Source organism: Kryptolebias marmoratus, linkage group LG13, assembly GCF_001649575.2.
Source record: "Kryptolebias marmoratus isolate JLee-2015 linkage group LG13, ASM164957v2, whole genome shotgun sequence".
Classification (NCBI taxonomy): Eukaryota; Metazoa; Chordata; class Actinopteri; order Cyprinodontiformes; family Rivulidae; genus Kryptolebias; species Kryptolebias marmoratus.
In genome coordinates, this window is record NC_051442.1 from 2886254 (window position 1) to 2902539 (window position 16286).

At 44.0% G+C, this 16286-nt stretch overlaps 1 protein-coding gene and 1 long non-coding RNA gene across 2 annotated transcripts in view; one reads left to right on the plus strand and one right to left on the minus strand.

Moving 5' to 3' along the window:
• LOC119617586 overlaps positions 1-65 on the plus strand; it is a 3860-nt gene extending 3795 nt beyond the window's left edge. The window contains exon 2 of the long non-coding RNA XR_005233918.1: positions 22-65. This is a non-coding gene — a long non-coding RNA (uncharacterized LOC119617586). The remainder of the gene's footprint in view (positions 1-21) is intronic.
• Positions 66-203: 138 nt separating this feature from the next.
• The window catches only part of arhgef12b (Rho guanine nucleotide exchange factor (GEF) 12b), a 37284-nt gene continuing 21201 nt past the window's right edge, over positions 204-16286 (minus strand). Inside the window, exons 13-35 of the mRNA XM_017429182.3 lie at positions 14924-15029; positions 14691-14828; positions 13178-13210; positions 12778-12892; positions 12579-12687; positions 12043-12261; positions 11805-11952; positions 10392-10558; positions 10167-10313; positions 8819-8904; positions 8603-8728; positions 8406-8520; positions 8224-8324; positions 7028-7105; positions 6390-6465; positions 6123-6290; positions 4164-4251; positions 4003-4083; positions 3828-3922; positions 3406-3675; positions 3115-3321; positions 2329-2522; positions 204-1442 (exon numbers count right to left, since the gene is read on the minus strand). Of these exons, the coding sequence (XP_017284671.1) occupies positions 1320-1442; positions 2329-2522; positions 3115-3321; positions 3406-3675; positions 3828-3922; positions 4003-4083; positions 4164-4251; positions 6123-6290; positions 6390-6465; positions 7028-7105; positions 8224-8324; positions 8406-8520; positions 8603-8728; positions 8819-8904; positions 10167-10313; positions 10392-10558; positions 11805-11952; positions 12043-12261; positions 12579-12687; positions 12778-12892; positions 13178-13210; positions 14691-14828; positions 14924-15029 (2990 nt within the window). The 3' untranslated portion in view covers positions 204-1319. The remainder of the gene's footprint in view (positions 1443-2328; positions 2523-3114; positions 3322-3405; positions 3676-3827; positions 3923-4002; positions 4084-4163; positions 4252-6122; positions 6291-6389; positions 6466-7027; positions 7106-8223; positions 8325-8405; positions 8521-8602; positions 8729-8818; positions 8905-10166; positions 10314-10391; positions 10559-11804; positions 11953-12042; positions 12262-12578; positions 12688-12777; positions 12893-13177; positions 13211-14690; positions 14829-14923; positions 15030-16286) is intronic.

Genomic DNA, 16286 nt, shown 5'->3' on the forward strand with positions numbered 1-16286 from the left:
TGAAACTGGCTGAGGATGAAGGTGAAACTGGCTGAGGATGAGGATGAAACTGGCTGAGGATGATGGTGGAACTGGCTGAGGATGATGGTGGAACTGGAAAGGTCCTCGTTTGACACAACTGGCTTTTCCTTCACATGTCTGTCCAAAATGACTGTCCTCAGATTGTCCCTCACCCCTCAGGCGCAGGTGGACCTCTGAGTCCTGGTCCTGGAGGACCACCGTCCTGCAGGTTTTAGATGTTCTTCTGCTCATCAGCAGGTCTTCGTTAACGAGTCGTTCCTTCAGATCAGGCGAGTCAAAGCAGAAGAAACATCTAGAACCTTCAGGACGAGGACAGGACACCCCTGTCCTACAGAGACACGTCTCTCCAGCTCCTGTTCAGCTGTTTTTGTCCTCTCTTCAGTTTGAAGTGAGAAAAGCTCCTGAGTCGAGCCGAGCGTCTTCAGGTCCAGCAGAGTTCGTTCAAACCCACCAGGATCGGCGAGTCCTGGAGGCCCGAGGACCTTCAGCAGGACTCTGTTCCGCCTCTGGGTCGTTCCGTCTCGTTCCTCGATCTAAAACCGCCCGACGCTCCGGGACGCTGGTGGAACGTCCCTGGGAGTTTCTGGACCGCTTGGTGAGTCTACATTCATGTGCGTCTCGTGGATCTGTGACCTGAGAAACGGCACAAAAACACGAGTCTTAGAAAACCCCAGCCTCGGGGACGGATCCAGTCCAGACATTAAACTCGGACCTGAAGTCCAGGAGAACCTCCGAATCTCAAAAAGCTCCAGAAGTCCAAAATCCAAATCAGGAAACGGTTTTTAGCTGTTAAAATAATGTTGGATGTTCAGATATTTTCATGAAATAATTAAAAAAAAAAACACATAGATGTGATTTGATCCTCGTTTCCAAACAGAGGAAACTTTCATAAAAATCTGTTTTTTAATCTTATTTACTGTATAATATTATTAACTTTGAGTCTTTTCTTCCAGGTGATTTACATTTCTGCTCGTTGACGAATAAAACCAACAAACTGTTTCAGTTTGTTGGTTTTAAATCAGCTGCTCTTCTTTAATTATCTGTTTCTGTTTCAGAGCTTTTTATCTCTCGGCTGCTTCGAGAAATCTAAAGTCGTTTTCTGACGTTTCTCCGTCGCTCTGAGTGAACAGAAACTCTCCGTTTTTACATCCAGTGTACGAAAGAAGCAGATGATTATTATCGTGGCGAAGCGGCGGCGAGTCGGACGCCGTCTGTGGCGGGTGGATCCCGATCAGCTTCTGTTTTCGGTTCCGGGTTTGGAAACCGGGCGCTGAGATCGACGGCGTCAGAACGGCGGGTCAGTCGGCGTGGAACTCAGGCGACGGAGCGATCCGAAACGCGCCGGCGTTATCGTCCGGGTCGGCGGCGGCGGCGGTGTTGCTCCGAATCCGCCGCAGCTCGTTGTACTTCGTCTCCACGTCCTGAAAAACACACCGGAGGAAAAAATCATTTCCACAGAAAACGAAGCGCTGGGTGGATTAATTCTTAACTGGAATAATAAAAAACAAGCAGAACAGAAGCTAAAGGCTACAATGAGCTAAAGCTAAGATTAGCCGGACAGTAGCTGAAAGCTAAAAGCAGCGTAAGCCGAATCTCAGTGTGTTTCTGTGGGTTAAATCTTTGTAAATAAAGTTAAATAATTCAAACCCTGAAAGTCGTGGCCGACTGATCCCCGTTCAGCCGAATGTTTCGGTTTATAAACGGTTAAAAGAAGCAGGAAGTACGCAGATGACGTACAGAAGAACCCGACTGAACGCCGACTCAGCAGTTAGACGAAAACCCGCTCACTCAATCGATACACAAGCAAAGATTTTATAAAGATAATTATTTGCACCTGTTTGGACCCATAAACTCACAATACGCTCGATAAAAACTCAAATGCTGGTCTTTATTTTAGATATTAGCACCTTTAATAACGGCGTGCTACGACTCTTGGGGGCGGGGCATCATACGGCGCAGCTCTGAATTTAAACAAACCTCGAAGCAGAAACGTCCTTAAACGAGTCTGAGCTGCCAGTTTTTACACAATCAGCTGAAGTTTGATCACTTCTGAGCCGCCTGAAACGTTTAAATCTTTATATCTTATATAAATTATATAATTTAATAAATTAATAATTATAATTTAATAATAATAAAATCTAATTCCCTCATTACGTCTCACTGATGCAGGCGGACTCTAGTTTTGTCCAAAAGTATAAAAATAATTTAAAGTTAAAACCTGCAGCAGCATCAAACAAGAAGGGAAGAACTGTCAGAACTAACAGGTCCAATCAGAACCTCTGGCCCCGCCCCCTCCCGCCTCCGTACCTTCAGGTACTGCAGGTCGGCCTGCAGGAGGCGCAGGTGAGTCATCAGCTGCCTGCTGAGGACGGGGCCGCCGCTCCCCGCCTGGGAGGAAGACGACAGCAGCTTCCTCATGTCGATCCGAACGTCGGCGCCGACGACGACGCCGGCGCCGCTCTCCTCGGAGCCCGCTTCGAAATCCAGAACCACGAAACCTCCTGGTCGGAAAAATGAGTCAAACTGTGAACCTGAAGGCTGACAGCCGAACGAAGGCTGAAGGAAGCTGGAAAACAGCTGAAAGCAAGTCGGTAAAGCAATTGGCTTTTAGCTAGAAAGTTAGCTGAGAGCTAAATGTGGCAAAGGGCTAGCTAAAAAGCTAAAAGTAGCAGAAAGGTAGCTAAAAACTACAAGTAACAAAAGGTTATCTAACAGCTAAAATTTTCTGAAAATCAGTTTAAAGTAACAAAAAGTTAACTAACAGCTAAAATTAGCAGAAAATCAGCTAAAAGCTACAAGTAACAAAAGGTTAACTAACAGCTAAAAGTAGCAGAAAAGCAGCTAAAAGCTACAAGTAACAAAAGGTTAAATACCAGCTAAAACTATCAGAAAGCAGCTAAAAGCTAACGATAACATAAGACAGAAACAGCTGAAGCAGATTTCAAACAGAACAGTTTCTGAATGAACAAAATTAAATATTTCGTAAAGTTTAAAGTCTCAGCAGCGTCTCCTGAACGAGCCGAACGTTTCGATGTACGAACAGCTAAAACAGAACAAAGAGGCAGATAAAAACCACGTCCTTCATGTCCTCACCGTTCTGTTCGGTGGTCTCGGTGTCCCCTGTGGGGACAGACGGCAGCTGCGGGTTGTCTTTCCCGGTGGGCTGTCCTTCAGGCGGCCTGATGTCGCCGCTCGCCGCGGAGGGGCCCTCAGGGGCTGCGCTCCGCTTGGTCTCCTCCAGCTCCTCCTCGGCCTCTCTGCTCGCCATGTGGGTGAAGATGGCGTGCTTCAGCATCGCCACTGGAAGACGGGACAACGTCAGCTGAGGGGGGACGCAGGTTTTCATGCATTCATCAGAAAAACGTCAGAAACAGGAAGTCTTACGTGTCCGTAGAGCCTCTTCGGCTTTGGAGGAGGAGTTAAATTCGACGTGGTCGTGTTCGTCCGCGGCGCCCGGACTGGACCCGTCTTGCAGGAGCTGGACTGCCAGCTGATCGTCCAAGAAGGCTTCCAGTTCTGCTTCGTCGACTCCCTCCTCCTCCTCTTCCTCTGGTCGGTCCGCGACGGCCAGCTCCTCTTCCTCATCCTCGGATTTCAGGCCATCGAACGGGTTGGGAGGAGGCTGGTCGCCCGGAGACGACGGAGCGTCTTTGTCTGGAAAGAAAAGTGAATTTTTATTAATTTTGTTTAAAAATAACAAAGTTAAAGTTAAGGGTTAAATTTTGACTCCCAGCTGCGACCACATTAAACACTTTGGCTGTGGCGGCCATCTTGACCGTGCGGTTCTTTAAAAACCCTACAGATACCCGAAGAACCGACGCTTTCCCTCGACGTCTCGCTGGGCTCAGCGCTCCGTTTGGACGCCTCGTCATTCCCGATCCCGGCGGCGTTCCGTTCAGCCCTGAAAACACACCGACGCTGTAAACAACAACAAACAAACAAACAAACATCAGTGGCGGCGCTGAGAGGGGCGGGACTCACTCAGGCTGAGCTGGGGGCGCCGCGGCGCCGTGAGGTTTGGCCTTCATGGCGTCGGCGCGCTGCGTGATCAGACACTGCCACCTGCAGGACCCGAAACGACGAGGTGAGAGCGGGAAAAGGGCGACGAAGAGGAGGGAGGAGCTCTGAACTGAAAGACTCACGTTCTGCGGTCGGACACGGTCTGAGCCATCAGCTCGTACATCTGAACCCCGTTCTCCGACATGGAGAGAACAAAGAACGCCTTCTTGTCTGAAAGGAAGACATCTTGGATTACATCTAAACAGAAACCAGACCTCGACGTCAGGAAGTTATCTTCATCTTCCTCTGTGATGAAGGGCGACAGGTCAGGACTTTAAAAACAGATTTTTTTTCTCTGTTAAAAAATCTTTTATTGGCACAGAAACCTTTAATTAAATACTAAGTTTAAAACTAACTAAATGTACCTCAATTAAACTAACATAGACCTAACCTAACTTCACCTTAGATAACCTAAGCCTAACCTAACTTAACCTAAACTCAGTCTAAACCTAACCAAACTTGCTTCATATCACTTAAACTAACATAAACTTAACCTAAACCCTGACTAATTCTAACTTTACTTGTCCTAACTTAGCCTTTCATAGTTTAAACCTGATCTAGTCTAAGCCTAAACTAAACCTAACCTAACATAACCTAAACTAAGTTTAAAGCTAACCAAATGTCCTTCACTTACACTAACATACACCAAACCTAACTGAACCTAACCTAGCTTAAACTTACCCTGTTTAACCTAACCTAGCCTGAAACTAACCTAAGTTTGCTCAAGATAACCTAAGCTTAACTGAACCTAAACTCAGTCTAAACCTAACCAAACTTACTTCATATCACTTAAACTAAAATAAACCTAACCTAAACCCAGACTAATTCTAGCTTTATTTGTCCTAAATTAGTTTTACATAGATTAAACCTAACCTAAGTTTAAACCTAACCAAATGTACTTCACTTCAACTAACTTAGACCTAACCTAAACCCAGACTAATTCTAACTTTACTTGTCCTAACTTAGCCTTTCATAGTTTAAACCTGATCTAGTCTAAGCCTAACCTAGAGTAGACAAACCTAAACTAAACCTAACCTAAACTAAGTTTAAACCCAACCAAATGTTAGTTATGTTTACACTAACATACACCAAACCTAACTGAACCTAACCTAGCTTAAACTTACCCTGTTTAACCTAACCTCATCTGAAACTAACCTAAGTTTGCCCAAGATAACCTAAACTCAGTCTAAACCTGACTAAACTTACTTCATATCACTTAATCTGAAATAAACCTAACCTAAACCCAATATAATCCCAACTTTACTTGTCCTAACTCTTGGTATATTGCCAATAATCCTTTAAATGAATTAAAGAAAAAGTAAAAATTGTGTCATAATTCACAGTAAGGATATTTTATTGTCTTTAATATTAGTTTACTGTATTCCGACGGACCATGTTTGGTTCTTATTGTTCCATATTTTCCTAACAGAGCTCTTCGCTCTCAGACTGCAGGTTTCTTGTGGTTCCTAGAGTCTCTAAAAGCAGAACTTCCAGTTCTGTCTACCTTTAAAACTTTCTCTTTTTCATGAATCCTATAGTTAAGGTTGGTTTGGGTTCCTATAAACAAAATAATATGAGTGTGAAATCGGCTGCAGGCTTGATAACGAGTTTTACGCCAAATACGACAAGAAGTGATGATAAACAGAACAACAGAAAATTTTATCGGCTGTAAATGTGTGCGTGGAAAAGTTGATTAACAAAGCATGAGTCGAATGATAACGCCTTCAGTTTTGATGCTTAAAGTTTTATGTGAACGAAGCCTTAAATCAGAAACTCTAATCCTAACAGGAACGTTCTCTGTTTTTATTTAAATTTAACAAGAAAATGTTAAATTTACGGCTCATTAAACCGGTCTTCTCGTTCTTAAATCAAAGAACTCTGTTCCATGTTTGGATCCATTTTTGAAGACAAACGGTGTAAAATTTCTTGCTTTCACGACCGAACCAGAACAGATCTGTAGAACCAGGCCACCAGAACCTCCACGAAGAACTCACTGATCTGCCGAACCGAAACGGTCTAACGGGGACCGGCGACGGACTTACCGGTCGCTACGGGTCGAACCAGGACCGTGTTGAGTTTGATGACGGGGCTGAAGATGTGTTTGGTGTCGGCGGCGCTCACCAGGTTCTTGCCGTGAAACTTGAGGACCAGACGCTCGTCCTGCTTCTGCAGTAGGACCATGATGTCCTCCAGGAGGACGGTGTAAAGTTCTGAAAGAGGGACGGGAAACTGGCGGTTCTGTTCCGATTCACCTAAACCTTTTAAACCCTAAACAGTTATTATTATGATGAAGAGTCGACGGTACGAACCAATCGTCTTGTCCTTGTTGACTTTCCAGGACAGGGGTCCCTCGTGAACCATTTTCCTCTTGGTCAGATCCAAGTTCTGCAAAAAGCAATCAGCCTTAATTAAAAACTAATTAAAGTCACTGCGTTTCCAGTCTGGATCAGTCGTTGTGGAGCACAGTGGTATAAAAGCCTCAAAGCCTAAAAAACAACAATAAAATCCTAAAATCTGTCCTGTGACCAACGGGAATGAAGATAACTGAGGCGAACACTTTAAATAAACTGTGAAAAGGTGACTCGCAGCAGCCAAATTAAAGAAATTTCACAAATCCCACTGATGTTTTCACCAAAATCTGACTGCAGGACACGAAAAAGGTCCAAGGAAAAGAGTCGGATCGTCCAAATTTAAAATAATTTGTGCTTTAATGTAATCTAAACAACCAAACAAAAGCTAAAATTATTAATTTTTAAGGGCAGAAACATTCGTTGCTCAACATTTTTCTTGTGTTTATCTAAAATGGACAACAAACGCAACGTGCGGTCCCAGGAGGGAACCCTGAGGAACTCCAGCAGTAATTAAATGCTGCAGTTTAACAATAGAACAGCCCAGATTTACTCAAATCCACACAAGCAGAACCTCGGCTGAGGTAAACGTTCCTTACCCTCAGCTCCAGGATCACAGGGTTCTCGCTCTGTTTGAGAGACGAGACGTCCAACCGTCGCTGATAGTTCTCCAGTCTCTGTTGGGACACGTCAGAACCGTCAGACCGGATCTAAGACATGTCCGGCTCCGTTTGGAGACGGTTAAACTGAGCTAGGTTTATTCTGGCGCAGGTTAAGTTAGGTTATGTTTAAGTTAGGTTGAGTTAAGTAAGGTTAGCGTTACAGTAGGTAAGACTAAATTAGATTAGGTTTAGTTTAGGTTAGTTTAAGATAGGTTAGGATTAGACAGGTTAGGTCTAAGTTAGTTCAAGTGAAGTACATTTGGTTAGGTTTAAACTTAGGTTAGGTTTAGTTTAGGTTAGGTTTAATCTATGTAAAACTAATTTAGGACAAGTAAAGGTAGGATTATATTGGGTTTAGGTTGGTTTATTTCAGTTTAAGTGATATGAAGTTAGGTTTAGACTTAGTTTAGGTTAGGTTTAGTTTAGGTTTGACTACTGTAGGTTAGGCTTAGACTAGGTTAGGTTGAATCTACGTAAGGCTAAGTTAGGACAAGTAAAGTTAGAAGTAGTCTGGGTTCAGGTAAGGTTTATGTTAGTTTAAGTGATATGAAGTAAGTTTGGTTAGGTTTAGACTGAGTTTAGTTTAAGTTAGGTTAGGCTTAGGTTATCTAAGTTAGGTTAGTTTCAGGCTAGTTTAGGTTAAGTAGGCTTAGGTTTACACTAGATAAGGTTCAGTTAGGTTAGGTCTATGTTAGGTTTAGACTAGGTTAGGTTTAATCTATGTAAGGCTAAATCAGGCCAACTAAAGTTGGGATTTTATTGGGTTTAGGTTATGTTAGTTAAAGTGATATGAAGTAAGTCTGGATAGGTTTAGACTGAGTTTAGGTTAAGTTAGGCTAGTTTAAGTTTAGGTTAGGTAAGTTAGGTTATGTTTAGACTAGGTTTCTGTTAGATCTAGACAAGATTTGGGCTGGATTTAATTTAGGTTTAGGTTTTGAATAAGTTTAGTTTAGGTTAGCTTTAACAACAGATATAATTTATTTATTTTTCATGACGTAACACAACACCATGTAAATAAAAATATAATTATTTTACAGTGACAGTCACAACATCAGTGAGAAAAAGTAAACATAAAACTAAAAGTAAATCTTTCATCTTTTTGTTTATTTCTGCAGATATTCCGCTGAACCAACCTGTTTGTTTTCAGCCTCTTTCACAGCCTGGTTCACGTGGTTCAGGATCTTTTTACAGCACTCTCCGGCTTTTTTAACCTTTTCTCTTTCTTCACCGTTTTCTGTTAAAAACAAACAAACAGATTCACGGAGAACCAAACCTCTGGAGTTCCTTCAGGAAGAACGCGTTAACGCCACCGTACCGGTGTTTTTGGCGATGCTGTCCAGGAGCAGCGGGTACTTCGTCACTCGTTGCATCTCCACCGGGATGATGTCTTTCAGCTGCAGCCTGCGACACAAGCGGTTGCTCCTCGCCTCCTGGGAAACGGCGATGAAGAGGAGGAGGAAAGCTTCAGCGTTGCCTCTCCCGTTAAAAAACAAACTCGGTTGTGTTTCTGACCTGCATGAACAGGTTGAACCTCTGGTCTTTCTTCTGCCTGGTCTTGATGAGCTCCAGCGCCGACGGCTGGTTGCTGCAGAACGTTCCCACCGCCTTCTTCATCTTCTCCTCTTCCTCCTCGCTGAACTGAAACACGACCAAAGCTGAAGCTTCAGCGTTCCTCTCAGCACGCTGTCATCCTTTCTGAGAACGTTCGCATAAATAAACGTGCCTTACCCAAGCCAAGAGATCATCTCCGATCTGACCAATCACTGACGTCTCGCTCCTCCTCCTGATGGCCGCCATTTGTTCCGTTATGGAAACTGCGAGAAGACAAACGCACGTTCAGTTGGTGTCCATCAGTATTTTTTTACGTCACCAATAAACAGGAAGTAAAAGATAAATATCTGCGTTGTTTTTAATAAACGAGAGAAACTCCGTCACCTCCTGAACCGATCAGCTCGTTCTCGTCCGTAACGGACTTCTTCTTCTTGAGACAAAACCACGCCTTCCACAAACGCCATGAAGGGTCTCCGTGTTCTTAAATAACTCCTCCCTTTTTGAAGATATGTTATTCGTTCCAGGGGTAAAACCATCAGCTTTCGTCTGACATATTGTTTGATTCTTGGTCCTGTTGTTTTCTTCCAGAAGGGTGAAAACAGCCTTTTAGCTTGTAGTCGACGTGTATCAATCAATAAATGTTCACGTTTGGTAAACAAAGTCTTTTTGGGAAACAGACTGAGTGTAAGAAGGTTAAAACACCGTGTCCTTAGAGGTTGGTGTCTTTTTGGTTGGGTTGTCAAACACTTTTAAAGCTGAAAAAAACACTTATTTTGAGTTTCCCATGATGCTTCTCTGCAGCACGAATCCATAATTACTACGACCTCACAGAAAACTTTACTGATGAGCAGAAGACGGGAAAAACCCGGAGGATCCGATTATTTCCAAGTCAAGATTGTTTTGTTGTTCAATATTGAAATTTCAAGCTGAAAATTTCTGATTTTTGAGCCACTTTTGACATAAAAACATCTTTAAACTTGCAGTAATTTACTGTTTTTACAGTGATAAATGCAAAAAGAGCTTTTATTTCTTCAACTATTTGTTTTTTCCTACTGGCTTCAGTGAGGATAAACAAATACCTTCCACCTTAAAAGATGTATTTTCCTTCTTAAATTCTGCTGTTTTGTGGCAAAAATAAACATAACGTATTTGATTGTTTCCAAACACAAATCTGACCACATTTATGACTCTTTATGAGCTTGTCTGTGTGGCTAAAGCTGCATTTTCCTTTGTATCTCAGGGCAAATAAATATATATATTTTAATAGTTTACTTATTATTACATTAATATTTTAATTCCTGGAAGTTGGCGGTCCTTGTGGTGCATGAATAAATAAATAATCTGCTCATTTGAGCAACTTTTACTAAGTTTTGTTTATAGTTTTAGAAGCAGCAGCAGCTGAATCACTGATGTTTTCCATACTTTCTTTGTTTTTTCCGTGTTTAGCGTCCCGACCTGGAAAATATTAAACTCTGTGTTTATTAAACCCTGTTTGAAAGTCGATCCTCCTGATCGGGAGCGTTACCGTGCAGCTGAAGGATCTCCTCCAGGTTGATGAAGATGTGTTTTATGTCTTCAGGAGGAAGGATGCCGTCTCGGGTCAGCCTCTGGCAGAAAACGCCGTCCAGGACCCTCAGCATGCGCAGGTGAGCGCGCTCGGTGTAGAACAGCTCTGCAGCGAGAACACACAAGCCCATTGGAGCGTAATTCGGTCACCTCCGGGTTGGTGGGCGGAACGCCGACGACTCACCGTTGATGACTTCCTGCCGTTTGATCTCCTTCGGCGTCAGGCTCTCCAGGACGCCTCGGCTGACGAGCTTCTGCCAGTTTAGCGGGTCTTCCTCGCCGTCCGCCGCCTCCGCCTGGTCGTCTTCGCTCTGGATGTCAGCAGAACTCACCGTGGACTGGACCTCCATCCTGACGGCGGTAAAAAGAGTCGACAGAACCCGCGTTAAAAGTTGGCGTCAGGAGAAAAAATCGAGCTTTACTTGGAGAAATGTCACAATTTACAGCTTTGAGTTTGTATTTTATCTGAAACTGAAGCTAATTTTTTTTTTTTTTTTTAGAATATTTTATTTTGGATTTTTGGTATTAACATTACAAGTATTAACAGACAGGACAAAACTAGTACACAATGACGCACAATTCAAATAATAAGACATATTGAAAGTAAATTACATTTACAATAATATGACCCAACATATAACAAGGACTGGGTGGGGGTGGGTAATCTATAGGGATAAAATCAGTTGTGTATGAGTCGGAAATAGATTGAGAGACAGATGGGATCAGATTCGCTCATAAATCCTGTCGAGTCCAGCTCGATTACAGGATCATCACTCAATCCAATGTGCCGGGAGATTTTGCATATAACTTAAAAAAGGCTGCCATATTTTATAAAAAGTCTTACTTCTATTCTGCATCCAATACGTTAATTTTTCTAGTGTCACACAGCTATTAATCTCGGAAAGCCACATTTTAATTGAGAGGGGAGAGTCTGATTTCCACTTAGTTGTAATACATTTCTGAAACTGAAGCTAATTTAACAAATAATCAGAGCAGAAACTGAAAACAAACAAAAACAGGATTTAAAACTGGATTTTCTGAAGGAGCTAAAACTGAGCCGTTTAAGATAAAAAGAGCAGAACAGAAGCTAAAATGAGCAGAACAGGAGCTAAAAGGGGCAGAACAAATGTTAAAAGTAGCAAAAGAGAAGCTAAAAGTACAAAATAGATGCCAATATTAGCTAAATAGTAGCTAAAATTAGTAAAAGAGAAGCTAATAGTAGCCAAAAAGATGCCAATATTAGCTAAACAGTAGCTAAAAGTAGTAAAAGAGAAGCTAATAGTAGCCAAATAGATGCCAATATTAGCTAAAAAGTAGCTAAAAGTAGTAAGAGTAGCTAAAAGTACAAAATAGATGCCAATATTAACAAAAGTACCTAAAAGTAGCTAAATAAATCCCAGAGCTAAAATCAATAAAACAGTAGCTTAAATTATTAACTAAAAGGAGCAGAAAGGTAACTAAAAGCTAAAAGCAGAAGAAGACACAAACAGAAAAGAAATAAAGATTTGTTAATATTTATGAAACTAACTAACCTAAACGACGTTCCCAGCTCTCCTGCCGGATCCTTCGGCTGAGAAAACATCCAAACTCTAATTACCTGAAGGCGTCCTGGTCTTCGTCCCGCTGGTCCAGGTTGGACGGGCCGAAGTCAAAGTGGGTGCAGGTTGGACTGGAGAGGCCGTCCTGGTGGTCCACAGGCTGCAGGACGTCGCTCAGCCTCGGCTGGACGCTGAACGGAGAGACACCTGGGAAGGCGAAAGAACAGAAGAGCTCTGACGTGGAACCTCACGACGTTCTCCAGGTTCTCCGCTTCGGTGTGTCAGTAAATGTCCTACTGGTGTCTGTCTCCTGTCCGCTGGTGTCGGAGGTCGGGCTGAGGGAGCTGGGGCCCGGGGACGCCGCGGAGGACGCAGACTGGCCGCCGCTGTCCGACGCCTCACTCGGGTGGTTCCGTCCGGAGCTCGAGGCCGACGAGTCGAGAAGCTCCGGGATCCCGATGGACAGCGGGGAGAACTTTGGTGAGCGCTGCTTGTTCTGCTCTACGGCTTTCCCAACTGCAGGACGGGATGAAACACGGAAACAGACCACCGAAGACCCGGATCAGACAGGTCCTACGGGTTCCACCGACCAGCTGCTGCAGACTTTCTGCTGTTTTATCCGTTCTTACATCAAAACCTTCAGCTCATTCAGGAGACGGCTGAACTTTTATATAATAAACTTTATATACAAACATTTATTCTGGTTCTGTTTTCTTCTTTTGCTACTTTTAGCCTTTTACCACCTCAGCTTTTAACTGTTGCTTTGCTACTGTTAGCTTTCGGCTAGCAGTTTGCTGCTTAGCTACAGTCTCACAGCCGAGTTCCCTCCTCACCTGACGTGGAGTCCACCCTGCTCAGACGCCGAGGAGGGCCGAGGATGTTGGGGAACCGAGGCTTCTTCACCTTTTCCTCGCCCTCCTTTTCAGGTTTGGCACTTTTCACCTTGTAAGGAAGAAAATAAATAACTCATCTGACGGAATCACCTGAGCGTCTTACATCGCCACGTCTGGACATGGAAATAATGAGTCGCACCTTAATTTTGGGCAGGAAATTCATGCGCGCTCGTTTCTGCTCGAGCCCACGAGGTTCCTTCACTTTGACCCCGAGGTGCTTCATGTAGGTGTGGATTACGTACTGCATGTTCTGGCTGCACGGAGAGGAAACAGCTTTATCTAATATTCTTCAGTGGATCTGGTACTTCTCAATAATACATCCATTAAATGGGATGATTCACATGCAAGCAGCTAAAATTAGCACGCTGTCATATGATGAGGTATTTCCTGTGCAGCAGGACGAGATTTTATGATCCCACACATCCATTTATAAATATCGGTAAAACGGCAGAACGGAAACTAACACACTTCTCTAAAACAGATGACTCTACAGCTGAGGGAAAACATAAATAGTCAAATGAAAACCCTCCTCTTCTCACCACTTCTCCTCTTCTGAGGGGTGAGACGACAACCTGCAACAGCACCAAACGTTGACATGAGGACACAGAAATGAACACGTGGACGTTTGTTGTGACGTTCAGCTGCAGGCAGGAGGTCATCCGCCCATCGCGGGCACGAACGCCAGATTAACATCAGAGTTTTGATGATTTACGGGTTAAAAAACCTACAGCTCGAGTGATTTTTACAAACAAGAACTGGGTGGACAAGTATGAATTTAATGTGGATTTTCTCTGCTTCACAATCCGAAGTGGTTCAACAGAAGTAAACTGGACTTTTAGTTCTTGGAGAGATTTCTCCTCTCATCCAAACGGCTTCTTCAGTTCTTCAAACGATCACATTAATTTAGGTCTTTAAAGCCCCATGAGTCGCCGTCCTGTGAGGCGTTTGGGTGGCGGACGCCCGTCGAACGCTTCCTGACGAGGCCGACACGCGAGCCGGTTTGGGTCACACGTTTCGAGGTGAAGAAGAGCACTGACTGTCCAGCATGGTGTTGGTAGCATCATGCTGTGATGCTGGTGCACGAAGAGGACACAAACCTCCACATTCAGTCCAAATGAACAGCTAGATGTTCCAGCGGGTCACTGGTCCCAAACACTGTCGGTACCACCGAGTATCTATTCACGTAGAATCAAAAGGCACCATGTTTCGGTACCTGAACGCATCATCGTGACAGTATGGAGGAAGGGTGGGGGATTTTCCATGCTTGTCCTGAACGCAGCACAGCAGCCGATGGGTCAGTAAACAAAGTAAACATGGCTGACTCTTCAAAATGCGATATTTGCGACGCGACGTTCAAGGCTGGCGGCGGAAACGCGTCTAACCGGAGAGAGCACCGCCTCAGATCTACAACGCCTGCGTCTGTCAGCGGCTCTTCATCTGCAGCCAGCAACGTGGACAAATGTTTGACACATCTGGTGACGGCGACATTCACGATGCAAGTGAGGCAACCGCGTCATCTCCGCCAAGTCAGTACGCCTCGTGTTTCAGATGAAGAACTTCTAACTGATTGAGTACCGACACGATTCCCAGGTACCGAATCGATTCAAGTGTCAAAAGGTACCGATCCCTACCAAACACGCATCAGAACTGGTTTCTGATGGGATAAAACGGGTCGGCTTTGAGCGTCTGGAATGTCCTTCCCAGAGCCCCGTCCTCAGCCAGGTCCAGATTTTACGGACTGTGATCAAAAGCTCGGTCTGTACCAGGAAACCAACCGGTTTACTCGACTTGTTCAGCCAAAAAGAGCGACCGAACGTCGGCCAGAGTTCTACCAGAAGCTTGTTGACGGAGACAAAAGGCCTGCAGTCCAGGTGTGGACATAGTTTGTCCCTGCGTGGATCAGAGAAAATCCACAATCAGTTCAAACTCGTGCAGCCAGTTCTTGTTGTTAAAACTCGTCGAGGTCGTATATTGTAGAGTTTAAAATTACTGAGACGTTCATGTCCACGACGAGCGGACGGAGACTTCTGACCTCAACTGTGTGAGACTCACAGGATGTCCTCGATCTTGGACAGGACGTGTTCGGCACAGGAGCATTCCTTCTCCGACGCCTGCTGGTCTTTGTCTCGCTCCGAGTCCAGCTTGGACAGCTCGTCTTCGGCCAGCGTCAGCCCCATGCTGCGTTTCTGTCTGCGTTCAGAGACGTTCAGAGACGGACAGACGTTTGTCTTCAGAAGGAAGACTCTGGAGCTGCGTGTTTATTTGAGAGGGGAGGCTGCGGTCACCTGAAGTCCTCCAGGTTCTTGTGCAGGTCCGATAGGAGCGAGTCTTGTAACGCCTGAGAGTACTGCTTACACAGCTCCTCTGGGAGCAGCTCCAGCCGTCGCTTCTCTGACAAACAGAACAGAACCGTGGGAGGACAAAGAGACCCAAACTGATCAGATATGTCAGCGGTGACCGACTTCCTGCCGTTTATCTCGCACCTCTTTCAGATCCTAGTTTCCATCTGTGGCCGTGAGATCAAATCTGAACGGTAAAAATGTTTGTGGGGCTCAAAAGTAGCCGCTGCTTTTTGTTAACGTTTCCCTGCGTTGTCCCTGATCTGCATAATGAAGCAAAATGTAATTTTATTCACAAGAAACGGTGATTTTCTTCCTCCTCAAGTTTGTTTTTGATCATTTCTGTCCACGAGCGACAAATCTCCATCTTTGAGCGAGCGCTGTTGTTGTAACGCCACCCCTGATTGGACAAGAGTTCTCATTTATCTGCCGAGGCTTCTGATTGGTCGATGTTGGCACTGCATCGTTTTCCAGACAGTGGATGACGGATTAATGTCTGAGCCTAAAAAAAGCCTAAAAAAGCCTAAAAAAGAACGCCAAGAACATCTATTTCAAATCTCCAACCAATTTGTTTTTATTTAAATATAGTTTTTCAAGATGGCTCACTTCCCAGTTCTTCCAAAAACCCCTAAAATTCTCACAAACTGTCCTTAAAAACTGCTGATTTTGAACTTTTCAATTATCTTCCCAGCCTTGTTCCAAATGCCGGGAAAATGAATTTCTGATGTTCTAAATTTCAGACCCCCATTAATCTGCTCGTACTTTTTTTTTTTTTCAGGAAAATACACTGTTAGAGTTCTGAATAAATGTTGTTTTATAATTTCCTCATTTTGTGTTTTTTATCTGCTTCAAACAACAGAAAATAGAAATCATCCAATCAGAAAGCAGCAATTTCTTATGGGTAAAGGTATTCCACAAGTCTTATCCCTCGGCCCACTTTTATTTAAAATAAAATTAAATAAAATTTATGCTCGTGTGTATTCTATATCCCCTTGTTTTCTGTCTTTTTAAAAACTAATAATCATTTAATACAAGAAGGATTTTAAAATGTAATATGAAAGTCTGTGCACCTGCTGAAGAAATAGTTGTTCTTAAATAAAAAATAAAGAAAATTTTGGTTTGTTTTCTGATGTCTTCAATTACATCCATCCATCCTCTTCCTCCTATCCGGGGTCGGGTCGCGGGGGCAGCAGCCTAAGCAGGGAGACCCAGACTTCCCTCTCCCCAGCCACTTGGGCCAGCTCCTCCGGGGGAATCCCAAGGCGTTCCCAGGCCAGCCCAGAAACATAGTCCCTCCAGCGTGTCCTGG